Genomic DNA, 15,017 nt, shown 5'->3' on the forward strand with positions numbered 1-15,017 from the left:
TTAAAGATATGAAAAGTGAATAACAGAGTGGAAGAAATTTCTCTTGCTCAGCCTTGAATTCTCATTTCAAGGAAGCTGCAGTCAGCTGGAGAGTTCAGAGAAAAGACATTCGTGCAGAAAGCATCAAGCACAGAAAAGCAAGGTCTCACAAAAAGCACTTCAGCACTTATCAGAAGAGAAAATGCTGAAAGTAGCGCTTCATTCAAGTTATGCTAAGTTTTTGTCTTTTTTGCAGCAGTGCACTAGGGGAAAAAAAGCTTTTCCTTCCTAGAACCAGCCTGTGAAACGCACACAGCATCGCTGTGCGTCCCGCTCATCTCCCGCACTGGGGACTTTTCAAACGCACTCGCCCCAAAAGTTACTCCAGATGTGAGCTTGGGCAGAGAGCGGGCAGAGCACCGCGACCCTGCGCTGTGTGTGTGTGTGTGTGTGCGTGTGTGTGTGCGGGAGCCGCCAGCGGCCAGGGACCGGCCGGGCGCCGGACGCGCGTGTGGGGAGCCCCCGAGTTCCGGGCGCGGGTCACTCACGGTCTCTGGAGCGGCTCCTCGGGGAGGGCAGCGGGGCCCTGCTGCTGCTGGAAGGAGCGCAGAGACTCGAAGGCCTTCGTCAGCTTCTCCATGGTGGCCATGTCCGCTCCGCCCGCGCCGGCGGCACCGGCCCGCGCTTCGACCCGCCCTGTCACGGGCGCCTGGCGGGTCCGAGTGCTGTCCCGCTACCGCTGGCGCTGCCCCCGGGCTCGCTCCCGGCGCTCTGCCGGCGCTCTGGTGAGCCCCGGCCCGTCACAGCCGCGATGAATGGGGCGGGCGCAGCTCGGGGCCGCGGGCGCTTCCCGTCCGCCCCGCCGCCATCTTGATCCGTCCCGTCGGCCCCCGCGCGCGGGCCCCGCCCCCGGGGCTGCCCCGCCCCTCCTGGAGCTGCCCCGCGGCCCGGGGCCCGAGTGCGCATGCGCACCCGGCACCCCCGGCCTGGCGTCACGCGCGCCTTTACGTAGGAACACACAGGGGAACGCGGGCAGCGAAAGGGGCGGGGCAGCGGCGAGAGCGACAGGCGCCTTGACCAATCAGAAGGAGGCTCCGCCCCTCGCCCCTTGCCGGAGCCGCCTTGCGCTGCTCTGCGGCGCCCCCTGTCGGCAGCGGCCGCGCGCGGCTCCGGGCCGGAGCGGGCCGGGCCGGGCAGGGCAGAGCCGCGGGTGCCGCGGGCGGGAAGCCGGCCCTGGGAGCCCATGGGATGCCATGGGAGCCCCTGGCACTGGCCCGCGGGCACAGCCGCGTTGTCAGAGGCACCGCACGGACCCCGCCGGCAAGGCGGGAGCAGCCGCTCCGGCGCCGCGCGTCACGGGGCACAGCGGGTAACGCCGCAGCCCCGCAGCACAAGCGGCGGCCAAAGGCGCTGCCGGCGCTCCGGTTTTATTTTAGGCTGCGGAGACTCTTGCCGGAACAGGACTTAAAACTTGGCAGCGTACGTGCTGCCCTTTCAGCGCTCCTCTCCTGAGCGGGGACCTGCTTCATCAGAGGATATTTCTGCACACACATATTAAACATACAGGATACAAGAGAGACAGTATAGAATATTTAAATCATTGATTCCATTACTAAACACTTAGAAAAAATCAACAGTACTGTGAAGTTTCCAATTGCGACCACTGATTTTAATATATCTACTTGTTCATACAGACATTAAATGACAGCTGATAAGAACAGGCAATTCAACTTATCTCGCACACATGAAACTGGTTCCAGCAATAAAAATGGAGAACAGCTCTTAGAAATTCTAAGAAAATAAATTTCCAGTAATTCAACTTGGTTGAATTAACATGAAGGAATGAAGCTCATGTCTCTGAATATTCAGGCCGACAGAAGTCATAGCTAACATTCTTGCCAAATATTCACTAGAACAGTGCTCTGCCAGTTACCTTTATTAGCATGTTAATAAAAGACAAACCATTTGAAACAGTCCTCTGAACAGAAACCTATCCTTAGTCCTGAAAGCAATTCAGCTTAAAGCAAAGCCTTATTTCAATATAGAAGTGCTACAAAATGTGAACTTTTAAGGTAAAACCAGTTTTACCTTTAATAATAACCTCCCGATTATTTTATGATAAAGCTTGCAGAAACATTTCTCTGGAACATGTGGATAATCATGAATTTTTTATTTAGCAAATGAGACATGATAAAAGATGACAGCAGAGTTGGAACGCTGCACACTCTGTGCATGTGCCACTCCACACTTCGAAATACATTTAAGCACAGTAAGAAGAGCACAAGCTCTTATCAAAGATTAAACAAGGCACCAGCCAAGGCTGTTGAGAAGCTTTTGATCAGTGTGCCAGTCCCCGTGGGCTGCTGACTCACGGCAGGAGCCCAGGCAGTGCCTGCCCACAAGCTCGCTGCTCTTTGTTCTCCCTGCCTGAGCGGCTCATTAGTGAGAGCTAACTGGGAGGTATCTCAGGGTATCAGGTTTTTCTTTGGTCAATACCTTATCACTAAGTTCTCCTGGCCCAAACTGATCCGTGGTGTTTTTGCCTGGATCATGTCACTGATCTGCCCCACAACACCCACACTGGCAAAAATAAAGTGGTGCAAACCAGGCAAGGGGCAAGAAAAAGCAAGGCAGGATTAGAGAACAAGCATTTTTGTAAAGTCGGTGTTGCCACAAAGAAAAAAGAAGTTCCAATTAACAGTGCATAGCTAAAATATTATAATCTGAAATGTAAGGGATGACAACTAATTAATCTCATCCTCCAGGAGAAAAAGAAACATGCTCTTACCTTGTCTCTTAAAATATCCTCCTTATTTAATGTTTTAAGATGAGCATGTCAAGAGTATTTTTCACCTTATCCTGAGGTCTCACTTTGGCCAGCATTTCTGCATTTCCATGAACAATTCAGCAGGTACTTGGTCCTACTCCATGAGACTTCAGGAGGAGTCTCAGTGGCCCACTGGTTTGGCATATGCACAGAAAATCTGCAATATGTCACAGCCTGGCTGTGTCTTTTTAAGGTCATTTAATTTGAAGCCCTTTTGGAGAGCATTTGGGGGCTTTGTACTTCAGCTCATGTTATAAAATTACAATAAATGTGCAAATGAAAAACAGCCCATGCCGATAATTCTGTCTTTTCACATGGAAATTTATGCAGAAATCTAGATCCAGACCATGAGATAAGGTATCAATTGAGCCAGTGCAGCAGAACTAGGGCATCTTTTCCTGGATTCAACTATCTTACATTGGTAAAAAGCTTATACAATGCAGGAGACTTTCTGCTTCAATAAATTTGAAATTTATTTTAACTACAATGTTTTTTTTCTTTTTCTATCCCAGCTACCACAATAGACATGGTAAATAAATCACATTAGACAGTAATACATGTGGTTGAGATATGTGGCAGTGTTTTGCTTTTATTTCAGGAATTACAATGCTAGAACGTCCAGGAAAACAGCTCACAGAAGAACAGTCAGTGGTTGGAGATGCTGGAAGTAACACATCACATTTAACAGTCAGCTTCCTATGCCTGGAAAGAATTCTGGTGGTTTGGACATATCTGAATCATGGAAAAAAGTTACCTACATCTCATGTGCAAAATTTAAGTTATACCACAAGAACAATTATGAAATAAAAAAGAATGTTTCATTCAACAGAAAATACATCATCATCACCAAATAAGCCAAGTGAGTAATGAAAATCAAAGTAAATATGACTTCAGCTTAAGGATGCTTTCCAATAATTCGAATTTCACTTCCTAAAGAGAAGTGTTTTCTGAAAACCTACACTAAAATGCAGATAATAATTCCAATGTTAAATTCATATCATGATAAAGTGTAAACCATAGGAAAATATTACTTTTGTTGTCATATTTTAGTAACTTGTAAACAAGTATTCTCCATTCATACAAATGACAATAAGAAAATTCTTATATCAGTGTAGTCTGAAAAATAATTGAAGTGCATTCTAAGAATGGATTGTTAGTTGGTTTTAATTGCATTTATATTATATTTGCTTATATATTTGATTTATAAACCAGACAATTTTATTTTGATTTGGAGATAATTCTCTTTCATACTCAAAACCTTTCAGGACTACTGTTTTAAGAATGATTTCGGAAAAAAAAAAGAGACACAAGAGATATTAAAGGCTAAGGTTTGTCAATAACACTCTTGTTACAGACATACCACAGGGGTTTTTTTCCCTATTTACTATTAGTTTTAAGTGCTCCTTTTTTCAGCTGAGACTGTTCTGTTGTTTTGATAATCCAGAAACAACACCATCTCTATATTTTGAACACACCTTGGGGGGGCAGGGAAAAGCTGACACCTTTCTTACTAGAAAAAACAATCCTGAGGCATGAAGATCCTATTCTTCTGGTCACAACATTGAAAAGCATTAAGTAAACCAATAAGACACTGGTACATTGTTTCACAGTTTCTGAATTTTGAGCTAAATAGAGAGGTTTGAGGTACTCACAAGCAAACATGAAGATTTACATACACAAATGCTTGGAAACACACACCACAGGAAAGGAGGGTTGATCTCATGCAAATAACTCCATGGAATTCCATAGGTCTTTCCAAGTCTTACACCAGTAGAACATTGGATTGTTAGAGCCTTCTAACATATGAGTCTAGAGAATGCTGAATTACAAGAAGTTATGTTGGCTTCCCTCATCCCACTCCAACAGTTTCATGTAGTAAAAGGCTACATAATCTGTCAACACAACCTGCTATTTTCCCCCTTCGTTGTCCCAGTTTTGTCCTAAAAAAATCAAGAGCTAAGTTCATATTAAATATCTTGCACCGTGATATTTTGTTTTCAGGTGTTCTCCCCTCTCCTTAGCCTTTCCCTGCTTTCCTCCAAGATGCACCTCCAAGCTCCTTATACTACAGAAAAGGCCTTTAACCAATGTCACCTTAGATTAAACAGCATAACATCTTCCCCTCCATGTACTGTGTAAGGAGACATATGCTGATTGCTGATCCTTCCAGTTCCTTGTTTTTGCTAATTTTCCAGGGGATTCCCATCAGATAAGATGCAGTCATTATTACATGCTTGTATTTCTAGCCAAAAAGGACAAATTTATAAGACAATAATGCCATCTTGAGCCTACTGGGGAAGAACCAATCAACTAACCAAAAAAAAAACAAACCCCAAACCCAATGGAATTAGGTCACAATCCTGCAAACATGTACTCACTCAAAACAATTCAATGGTAGTATTCTGAACTTAGTTTAATTCCAAAAGTTTTTTCTTAAGTAAAACTTTATAAAAACAAACAAATTCTCACTTTTTTACAAGGAGTTCCTTTTTCCAAAGAAGCAGACATGTAAATAACCACTTCTTAGGAACAATTTCCCTTTTCTTTTAACCCTCTTTCTTCACAGATTCCTGGAAAATATATGTTAACCCTCAACACTCCAAAACAGAGAAGTGATTTTTAGTTTTTTTTAAGATTCCTCTCCATCCCATGCAGAAAGAAAACTTGAAATACATGATAAATAGACTTTCAGATATTTTTTTAATCTGTTAAAACCAATTTACTTCACAAAAATTTTTCTTCATAAAAAATATTCAGCTTGTGTCCGTGGTATTCTTGCCCAAATTTCAAGTTGCCCTACACAGACATTAAATCCAGACTGTCACCCTGCATGTCTGCTATTTATACAGTCACCTTTGCCTCAGAACAGCAAGCCTAAGATCTTAAAAATTCAAACCCCTTCATCAGGGAAACAATGACTTCTCCAACCATGTAGGTATTTATAAAACCCTTCTGTTCCTTCTCCATTTTTCCATTCCTCTCTTTTTAGAGTTCTTCTTTTGCTGTGGTACAAAATAAAGAGGGTCAGGTCAGACTGCCAGCTCATTGTCTCACACATAATGGTTCTAGCCAACACCCCTACTTCAGATATTTCTGTCAAGTCTCCCATCCCTTCAGTATTACATCAGACCATCTTCCAGTAATTCATTCAAACTCTCTCTCCCTCTGCCAATTTCTCCCTTTGTACTCTCTAAAAGAGTAATTTTGCTGTCTTGTGTGCTGTTTTAGACTGGAGGAAAAATGCACCGAACACACAAGAAAATAGGCTCATTCCTCATTCCTGTGGCACAGTAGCCAAGAGGAACAATTTCAGAGAGACACCAGATGAGCCCCAGTAGGGTTCTGCAACACACTGGTTTTCCAATTTTTTCAAATTAAAACTTTGTCTTTAGAGACCAAATACCGTGAATTAAAACCTGATGATGGGCTTGAATATCAAATATATCTTGTGAGTTTCTCAGAAGCAGCTGAAGTTTCTTCCAGTGGGTCTGCAGATCACAAGAGGGACCTTTTTGAGGTGAGGGTGCTATTCAGTTGCTCTGTGTGTACAATACATGTGTGGCCCAGTTGGTGCCCCAATGAATGCATGCACAGTTGAGACAAATCTTGAGAATACAGAACAAAATATGAAACTAAAATCATGTCTCCAACCCCATTATATTTCAAGTATCCAACTCAATTTTGAAAACAGAAGAGGCTCTTAATGAAATGTGCTCCTTAAAGTGACTTTCATACCCAGATGAAGTTTTACTAGAAGTTTACATAATAAAGGGTCTGACCTACAGTAAGTCCAGAAGAATGGAAGTTTGCCTAGCTTTCAAGCAGCTTTTGTCAGTTTTACTAATGGACATCAGGTAAACATAACAATTTCAATACCAGTTCCATATCTGTATTAAGCAATCATTAAAAACATATTTTAATGTTTCTGTTTTAAAAGGCTATAAAAAATACTTACATAATTAAATTCAATACTTAATGCTACCTTGCCCTTCCCCCAGTGGCAGTGATCACTGTCAACCCTAGAACATTGCATATCACAACATAAGCAGAGAGGATGTTAGTAAGAAGAGCCAGGCTTTGTTTTTTAACCCATTATAAAAACATAACATTCTACATGGAGTTAAAAACAATTTCATTTACAGAAAATAAAATAAAACTGTGTCCCCACAGGTAAAAAGAAATAATTTCAGTAAAGACAACAAAGTTTTTAAAATATAGTTATAAAATTTTGGCATAGATTGACTTGCATGGTTCGTGCCAAGAAACTCTATGGAGAGGATGTGTAAGATGGGTAGGAAAGAGAAGATGGGATACTTCAGTTTGAGGATTAAGCTAAATGTTCAAAGTTCTCTTTATACAGAAATACAGAAAGAGATTCTACAGAGCCTGATAATAAAGAGCAATTCCTAATAGCTGGCCACAGTGCACTGAATTCCTTTTTTTCTCTTAGCAGGTGCTTGAGAGATACATTAGGTAATAGCACTGCCATGCTGCTGGATAACACCAGAATTATTAAATTTATCAGTACATCAATTTTACTGTTAAGAAAATTGCTAATAAAGATCCTAATGATCAAGAAGAGTTTTACCAGAAGCATACAAAGCCAAGTTACAGTGATGCCATAGATACTATCTCTGTGCTTTAAAATCCTTTTAGTATTCCTAGATTCATTCCACTGGGAAAAAAATAATCAAGATAAATCAAATACATACAGAAACACACTCACTCAAATGGCACTCATTGCTTTTTGTACAATTAAGCTTTAGTGAAAATATACATCTTAAAACAAATGAAGTACAAATGTACAAAAATCCTTAAACTCAGATAAAAAATATATATAATACAATTTGCTACAGAGATATAAAACATTTAATGCTTGCTCATCCTTTCTGATGAGCATAAAATGATTTAAAGTCTGGAGGACTCCTGCTCATCATCACTGCAATCAGACTTAAAGCAGACCTGCAAGAGAAGACAAACAGACAACTCAGCTGCAGAACTAATACTATTGTTCATTTGTGTGTTTTATGGACACAGAAAGGCTGGGGGGGTGGGTATTTTTCCAGCACATTTTACTCCATGCTAAGTAAATGCTTTGGGAAACTCAAAGGAATCCATAATCTCAAACCCCATCTCTTATTCTAACTTCACAAGACAATTAACTGTAATCCTATTAGTTCAAAACCAACTGAAAACTGTCAAATCATATTCATTTTTTAGGACTTCTTCTCTATACATAGAACCATATCCTGGGACAGTACAAATCCTGCTGATTTTTGGTTGGAAATGACTACAGTAAGACACAAGCTTTAACTTTAGCTATGTGAGAATATTAGTACACTCAGCCATCCCTTCTATTCCATTAGTCAAAATGGGGGGAAAGTGTATTTGAAAAGACGAACTAAAAATGACAGTACTATTATACATTCCATTAGCATTGTGCCATTTTAGAAAGGTGAATTGCCAGCTGAAGACAAAAAATTTCTTCATGCAATTTTAATACACGGCCTTGCTGTGGCTACTTAACAATATGCACCTAGCAATTTTAAAATTCCATTTCTGCTTGAAAGCAAAAGTAATTTCTACCCTCTTCACTACTGGAATATACTCAAGCTTCTCAAGATATTTCCTCTCTATGTGCAGGCACACTGAGCAAGCAGAATTCTATATAACATTTTCAACTGCAAACCTTTACAAATAGTCTATTTCTTATCTCCTGTAGACAATTACAATACATGATGTGTCTTCTAGGTGGTAAATACTCAATTCTCTGAACAGGAAATTCTTCTACTAAAGAGTAGAAGTCTGTGTGTAAGAAAAGGCTGTGCATTATCAGCTAGGTAAAGATCTATTATGTCATTGTTTTGGTGAAGGCATTAAACTGCCCAAGATATTTTAACATTTGTTTCATGGTGCCTCTCATTTATTTTGGGGATATTTCAACTTATTTACTTATTTATTGGATAGATACCTATTTTTGCTTATAAACTTACTTATTTTTGCTTATAAATTTACTTATTACTAGTTTTTACACAGGGCCTCAATTATCTCTGAAGACGTGTACACAGGTTTCATTAAAAATGGTAAAATATATAAGAAGCAGGACCCAAATTAACCTCTTTAGCAAAGGTCTAGAGCACAGTTTTTAACAGAACCCAGGTAAGTAGAGGAGGACAGAATGCTGAGGCAGGAAAGCCTCCTGTAGTTATAGAGATTGCCATAATTTCTGAACTGTGGTGGAGAGGCAAAGTCATAACAAACCAGATTTCATTAGTTTCACAATGCAGTGAGCAACTTGGTTTTCCTATCACAAATTAATAATAATAAAAAAAGAATGGAAGTTAATTTAATGAAAGAAAATAAATGCCCTTACCTCTCCACTAAAAAGTCTGTGAAAGAAGCCTCTCTTTGGCTTAGGAGACTTCTCTCTGTCTGGTGACACAGTACCATCAGTTTCATATGCATTGATATCTTCAAAGCATCCCGTTTCAATCATCTTTGAAACATATGAAATATAAATGAAATACCCATAAAAGCCTCTCAAACAAGTTCCAGGTTGTTGTTGTTCCCTGGCTGGGTACTCCTAACACTTAAAAATTCATCAGCCAAACTATACCACTGTCTCCAAAAGGAAGCACAAAGCTGACATTGACTCACCTTGTGCACTCAACCAACTAAAGAATAGCAATGAGAGCACTCTCACACAGGTGTCAGGTACTCCCTTGCTTTTTTTGCATTCTTGCCTTTCTTATACTCATGATGCAATAAAGAGAAGCTTTTAGAACCAGAAACAGATTTTCCTTTCAGGTATTCTGTTCATTTTAGAGCAGGCCAGCCAAAAAAAAAAAAAATATCTCTATGCCCTTGACTGAACTTAATTAATAAACATGACATGGGAGGAAAAAAAAAGATATAACGAAGATGGGTCTCTGGAGAGAAGCAAAGGATTTTGAAATAATCTTTGTGTGCACAGAAACAAAAGAAATAAAACCACAATTACTGGGTACAGAAAGGACAGCAGGAAGAGTGAATGCCAAAATACAACCAACAGGCAGGGTCAGAAGGGGGGGAGTGGCTAATGGCCAAATCCAGCTGGCATTTATCAGTAAGTGCCACCAGTACACATCTGTCACAGCAGCTGGCAGCCAAAGGAATCACAGAATCACTGGGTTGGAAGAGACCTTCAAGATCATCGAGTCCAACCCAGCCCTAACACCTCAATTAACCATGGCACCAAGTGCCACATCCAGGCTTTTTTTAAGCACATTTAGGGATGGTGACTCCACCACCTCCTCGGGCAGACCATTCCAGTAATTTATCACTCTTTCTGTAAAAAACTTTTTCCTATTATCCAACCTATATTTCCCTTGGTGCAGCTTAAAACTGTGAATATACCTTGTAGAGGGAGAGAGGGCATAAAGAGGAATAAGAAGAAATGCAGCCTGCTTTTGTTGTAAACCAGGACATTGGGTAAATTATGGAATGGTGAGAGAAAGTCTTGAGAGGCAAAAATTTGAGGGAAAGCTCAGTAACATGAATTAAAAGAAAAAAATAAGCACAAATGTACAATGAAATCTGCAGTTCTTCCTCGAAGAACAGGAATTGCCATCACAAGAATTCTACAACTACTTCCAACTTTAACCCTCTCTGCAGGGTTAGTTATTAAGCTGCAGTGCATTTTTTAATGTCTAGATCATATTCTGAAGTTTAGCATTACAACATAGTATAGGAAATACTTCTCTCTCCAAGACTCACTGTTTCTCAGTGAAAGCTCTCTATGTCAAATGACACCTTTTCAAATATCCTTAATGTAATGCGAAAAAACAAAAGGAAAACAGAGGGGAATGTACTTTTTCCTCCAAATTATTCAGAAATTTCTCATCTTTTGTGTTCAAGCTTTAAATAAAATGCAATCATACTGGGAGAGAAATGACATTGGGAGAACTCAAGACAATAGCAATTTCAGAAAGTCACGAATAAATTATAATGGGGACAAGGCATTCATAACAAGAACTACAATTTTAAGTAATTGTTACTGAGTGCTCTTGCTGAAACAGTAAATAGATTTGAATTGCATGCAGAGGCAGCAGAATTCTAGTACTCTATGCAGACTACTAGAATATTCATTCACTAGGCACACAAAACAAACTCTTAAGGGAAAGTCTGACTCAACTGATATTGAACTGTTTGTTTTGAAACCTTGAAAAAGGTGAGTCTGCAATTCTGTATTGCTGTCACTTGGATACTCTATTGATACACAGGCTATACACAAACAGCTTGCACTGCACCTATTTGCTTTTGAACACTTGGAATAGCATTCCATCCCTTTCCTGTCAACAGCAATACTGAACAACACGGGACTGAAGAACAAGGAAAGGGTGGTCTTACAGATACTAATACTGTTCTGTAAACTGTGCCTATGATGACAAGATGCCAGACTTTGTTTATGCAAGTTTACTATAAATCTCAGTTTTTAGCAAGTTTCTTATGTTTTTGGAAAAAAAAAATTCTTAAGCCTCTCAGCAAAGAAGTCTAGAGCAGAAATGTCTTTACATCTCCTAGAGAAAATAATTATAATTATATATTTTATTAAATATTCTATACTGCTGTACTAAAGAAATAATCTTGTATGAAATGTGCATTACCTCATTTTGCCAAGGGATTGAGACACAACCCGTCACAAATTTGGAATAGAAGTCATCATCTGTGGTATCCAGGTTCACTCCTTTCACTGTTGAGAACTGCTCAATGTCCAGGACATCTTTACAATAAACTGCACGTGGCTGCAGTACAAGACAAGATTACTTCATTAAAGTTTTGGATCTGGGGACTTTTAGTTTGGTTTTATTTTCTCTAGATGAGCAAAAGAGAGCAAAATGTCTGCAATTTTACATTTCACACTGCTGATCAGCAAATTACATTATTCTATGGAACAGAAATACAAAGATGCTCTTCATAAGTAACCTGAGCAATTTTATCCATCCTGCAAGTAAGAGAAAAGAAATATCAAAGCCACAAGCAGCTTGTTTGGATCTCAGTGATTATCATAATTCACTCATCTTCTGTCACCTTTCTTTCAACTCTGGAATATTTTCTTCAAAGCTATTCCTCATTTCTTCTGCATCTGAGCAATGGAAGGGGACTTTTATGGGGTAAGAAATCAGCTACAAAGCTCCCTAGGGAAATACCACTATTGTAAATTGTTTTGTGATCTCAGATGAAACACCACAACACAATTAGTTATCATCAATAGCCACAATGGCATTCTCCTACCAGTGTAACTAACTTTAAAGGTTTCTCTGGAGTTCATATGACTGCTAAGAGAATTATGACAGTTCTTCCCTTTTTAGATACTAATCAAATCTGTCTCACCTACTTACATCTGGCAAGAATGGAGGTTCTAACATGTTAGCTTCCAGCCTCTTGAAGTTGATGTTCTTGAAAATAGGGTGTTGCTTTACAACAGCAGCTCCTCCTTCAGTGCAGCCCAGTCGTTCCCCTGGATTTTTAGCAAGTAACTGCAGATACATGGAAAAAAGCTGATCCATGATACAATCCCACAACTAAAAAAAATATAATCTACATACAATGTCTTTCAATCAGTTTATTTTGCTACTTGGGCTCTTATTAAGTAAATTTATCACGTATCAATTGGAACTATACCTGGAAACCCAAACAACAACATTCTGGGAACAAATATATTTTCAACAGACAAAAGAACCCCTGAAAGCACCTTATTTGAAGATTATGCCCGAAGTTATATGAAAATATTTTAATTGATGTCATATAAAGAAGACTTGAGAGTACAGACTTTGCAGTAGGCTTTCCTTTCAGGAAAGAGACTTCTATTTTTTCCTATGGGCTTAAGTAATGCATATATCTTGCATTAAATGGTACAAAAATCTTGTGAAGCTTTCTGTATAAATTTAAGAAGAAGCAAGATAGAAAAAAAAATTGTCTTGTAGATAACGTTTTATGTGAAGAAACCGTTGTACTACTCAGCCACTTGTTCCTATGCAGTATCCTATTTGAGCATGCTATTGCACTCCATCTACAATAACAAGTGGTCCAAGCAATACTAGACCATTTCATTCATGTGATGAATAATTAATTTATGCAGCTTTCCTTCATCTTAAGAAAAGTTCTGAATTCTTGAAGTTTGATAACTGACAGCTCATGAACAATCACAAACTTTCATATGAACTAAAGGAAGGTTTAGGAAATCCTGTTCCGAAAATTTTTCAAGATTTTAAAATAAAGTAGTTGGTCTCTTTAAAAGGATTAGAAATTTAATTTCCAAACCTCTATGTCTCTTCACCCACCATCCTGCAGATGGATTTTGCCTCCTCTGAAAACTTGTCTGAGTATGTTTCCTGGTCCTCCTTTACTCTGCGGTCAATCTCATCGCGTTTAACTCTTTCCTTGTGCTTCCTGAACGGAGACTGCCCTTCAATCATCTCATAAATCAAACAGCCAAGGCCCCACCAGTCCGGACTGAATGTATACTTCTCGTTTTTGAGCACTTCTGGAGCTACAAAGCAAAAACAAACACACACCCACATCATTTCACTTTAAATTGCCTAATTGTGTGTATTGGAAAAACTCTCAGGTACTCTCTCTGGGCCCTGTGCAGACATGTTTGTGTGACTCTTCTGTACTTTGAAGAAACTTTAATTTCTACAGTGAGAACTCTGTTTATATTCAAGAGAAAAACTTAATTTCTTGAATGGTTAAAATCAGTATTCTTTAGAGAATGGAAAAAAAACCCTGAGAATGAAGTTTTCCAAAGCATGGAAAGAAATGTACTGTCACAGTAATTTCTCTGTTTACCTGTGACCATAAAAAAATTAGGTGCTTTGTTTAAGTTCTGCCTAAAGCTGGAATTTTCAGTTAAGTTTTCAAGTTTATCAGTAGGCTTACAATTAAGTAACATCTACAAATGCATATTTTAACCTTTCTTCTTCCCATAACATGTCTAGTAACTAATCCAGGTCCAATACAGTTCTTAAATTCACAGAAGCAAATTTTCTGGTAAAATGTAACTAGCAAAGGATGCTTTACATACCCATGTAACCAACAGTCCCAACACGTCCTCGGACAGTTTCACCTTCTGGAATCTGCACAGCTAATCCAAGATCTGAAATCCTGATATGTCCTATTTATGTTAAAATGAATTATACATAGTCAGCCAATTAATGAAGTAAAATAATGAAGTACTATCACTTTTAAAACAAAAAATTTCTATTGCACATCTCATAAAAAACCCCACTGCAAAGTATCAAAAGATTCATATAGCCCTAAGTTTATTTAACTTAACTTGAAAAGAGTGTTTTATTCAGCTCCTCCTTAAAAATGTGCAGAAAGAGAGGCACAGATATAACTGATTTTCTGAAGGTCAGACAAAAATAATTTGCTCTTAAGCACTCTAATTCCTAGCTTTGGCATAGGCTGCTGTTCTTGGACAAAGAGAAATGCTCATTTCAGATTCTGCATCTATGCATCAGACACTTGTGGTTTTCCATTCTGCATACCCACCACAAGCCCGTAGCTTTCTGACTTCTTAGTAAAACTTAATTTATTCCAAATGTGAGAAAACTGTAGCCTGTACTGAGACAGCTCTTTTTCATGTAATGAAGTACCCCAATAATGCCAAACATGAGTACTTGGAATTGCTATCCCAACTCCCACCCCAAACCAAGAGCAGCCCAGTCAAAAATCCACTCAGAATTATTTATATAGTAACATGTCAGTTCAATTCTGGGATTTCCTCTTCTCATGAGTCACTCCTAAGTGGAAAACAGCTTTTATTGCACTTTATCAGCCAAATGTCTCAAGCTGATGACCTTCCCCTATCACACACGGCCTTTAGAGCTGTACCTCTAACAGAATTCATCTGGCAATGGACTGGTTTGTCATGCCCTGCTCAGTGGGGAGCCAGTCCAAGCAGGGCAATGGGAATAAATCCACCCCACTCTCCCTTACATTCCCATGGATATTCCCATTCTTTGTTGGATAGAGTCCTGAACTGTTTCAAGCACATTCAAGCCGTTTCAAGGCAAGAACTGTATTGACATTTTAATGTAAAAACACATAAGGTACTTTCTCAATAAAAATGTAAAAGTCTAGACAGAAGAAAGGACAATTACATTTCCAATTCAATTCTAAAACAATTTTGTAGAAAGATTTGTGGCAAAAAAATGAAGAAAAAGAG

At 39.4% G+C, this 15,017-nt stretch overlaps 2 protein-coding genes across 5 annotated transcripts in view; both read right to left on the minus strand.

Annotated features, from left to right (window-relative positions):
• Positions 1 to 727, minus strand: part of HTT (huntingtin) — an 81,104-nt gene extending 80,377 nt beyond the window's left edge. The window contains exon 1 of one of the 3 annotated variants that reach the window (XM_063157463.1): positions 528 to 727. In XM_063157463.1, coding sequence (XP_063013533.1) covers positions 528 to 628 — 101 coding nt within the window. In that variant the 5' untranslated portion in view covers positions 629 to 727. The remainder of the gene's footprint in view (positions 1 to 527) is intronic. The other 2 variants (XM_063157465.1, XM_063157466.1) reach the window with 2 other exon arrangements.
• A 2,650-nt stretch (positions 728 to 3,377) lies between these two features.
• Positions 3,378 to 15,017, minus strand: part of GRK4 (G protein-coupled receptor kinase 4) — a 38,596-nt gene continuing 26,956 nt past the window's right edge. Inside the window, exons 11-16 of one of the 2 annotated variants that reach the window (XM_063157467.1) lie at positions 13,872 to 13,961; positions 13,129 to 13,337; positions 12,187 to 12,324; positions 11,452 to 11,589; positions 9,180 to 9,302; positions 3,378 to 7,768 (exon numbers count right to left, since the gene is read on the minus strand). In XM_063157467.1, coding sequence (XP_063013537.1) covers positions 7,715 to 7,768; positions 9,180 to 9,302; positions 11,452 to 11,589; positions 12,187 to 12,324; positions 13,129 to 13,337; positions 13,872 to 13,961 — 752 coding nt within the window. In that variant the 3' untranslated portion in view covers positions 3,378 to 7,714. Of the gene's footprint in view, positions 7,769 to 9,179; positions 9,303 to 11,451; positions 11,590 to 12,178; positions 12,325 to 13,128; positions 13,338 to 13,871; positions 13,962 to 15,017 lie in introns of those variants that run through there. The other variant, XR_010027851.1, reaches the window with a different exon arrangement.

The sequence above is a fragment of the Melospiza melodia genome, chromosome 5 (genome assembly GCF_035770615.1).
Source record: "Melospiza melodia melodia isolate bMelMel2 chromosome 5, bMelMel2.pri, whole genome shotgun sequence".
Taxonomy (NCBI): Eukaryota; Metazoa; Chordata; class Aves; order Passeriformes; family Passerellidae; genus Melospiza; species Melospiza melodia.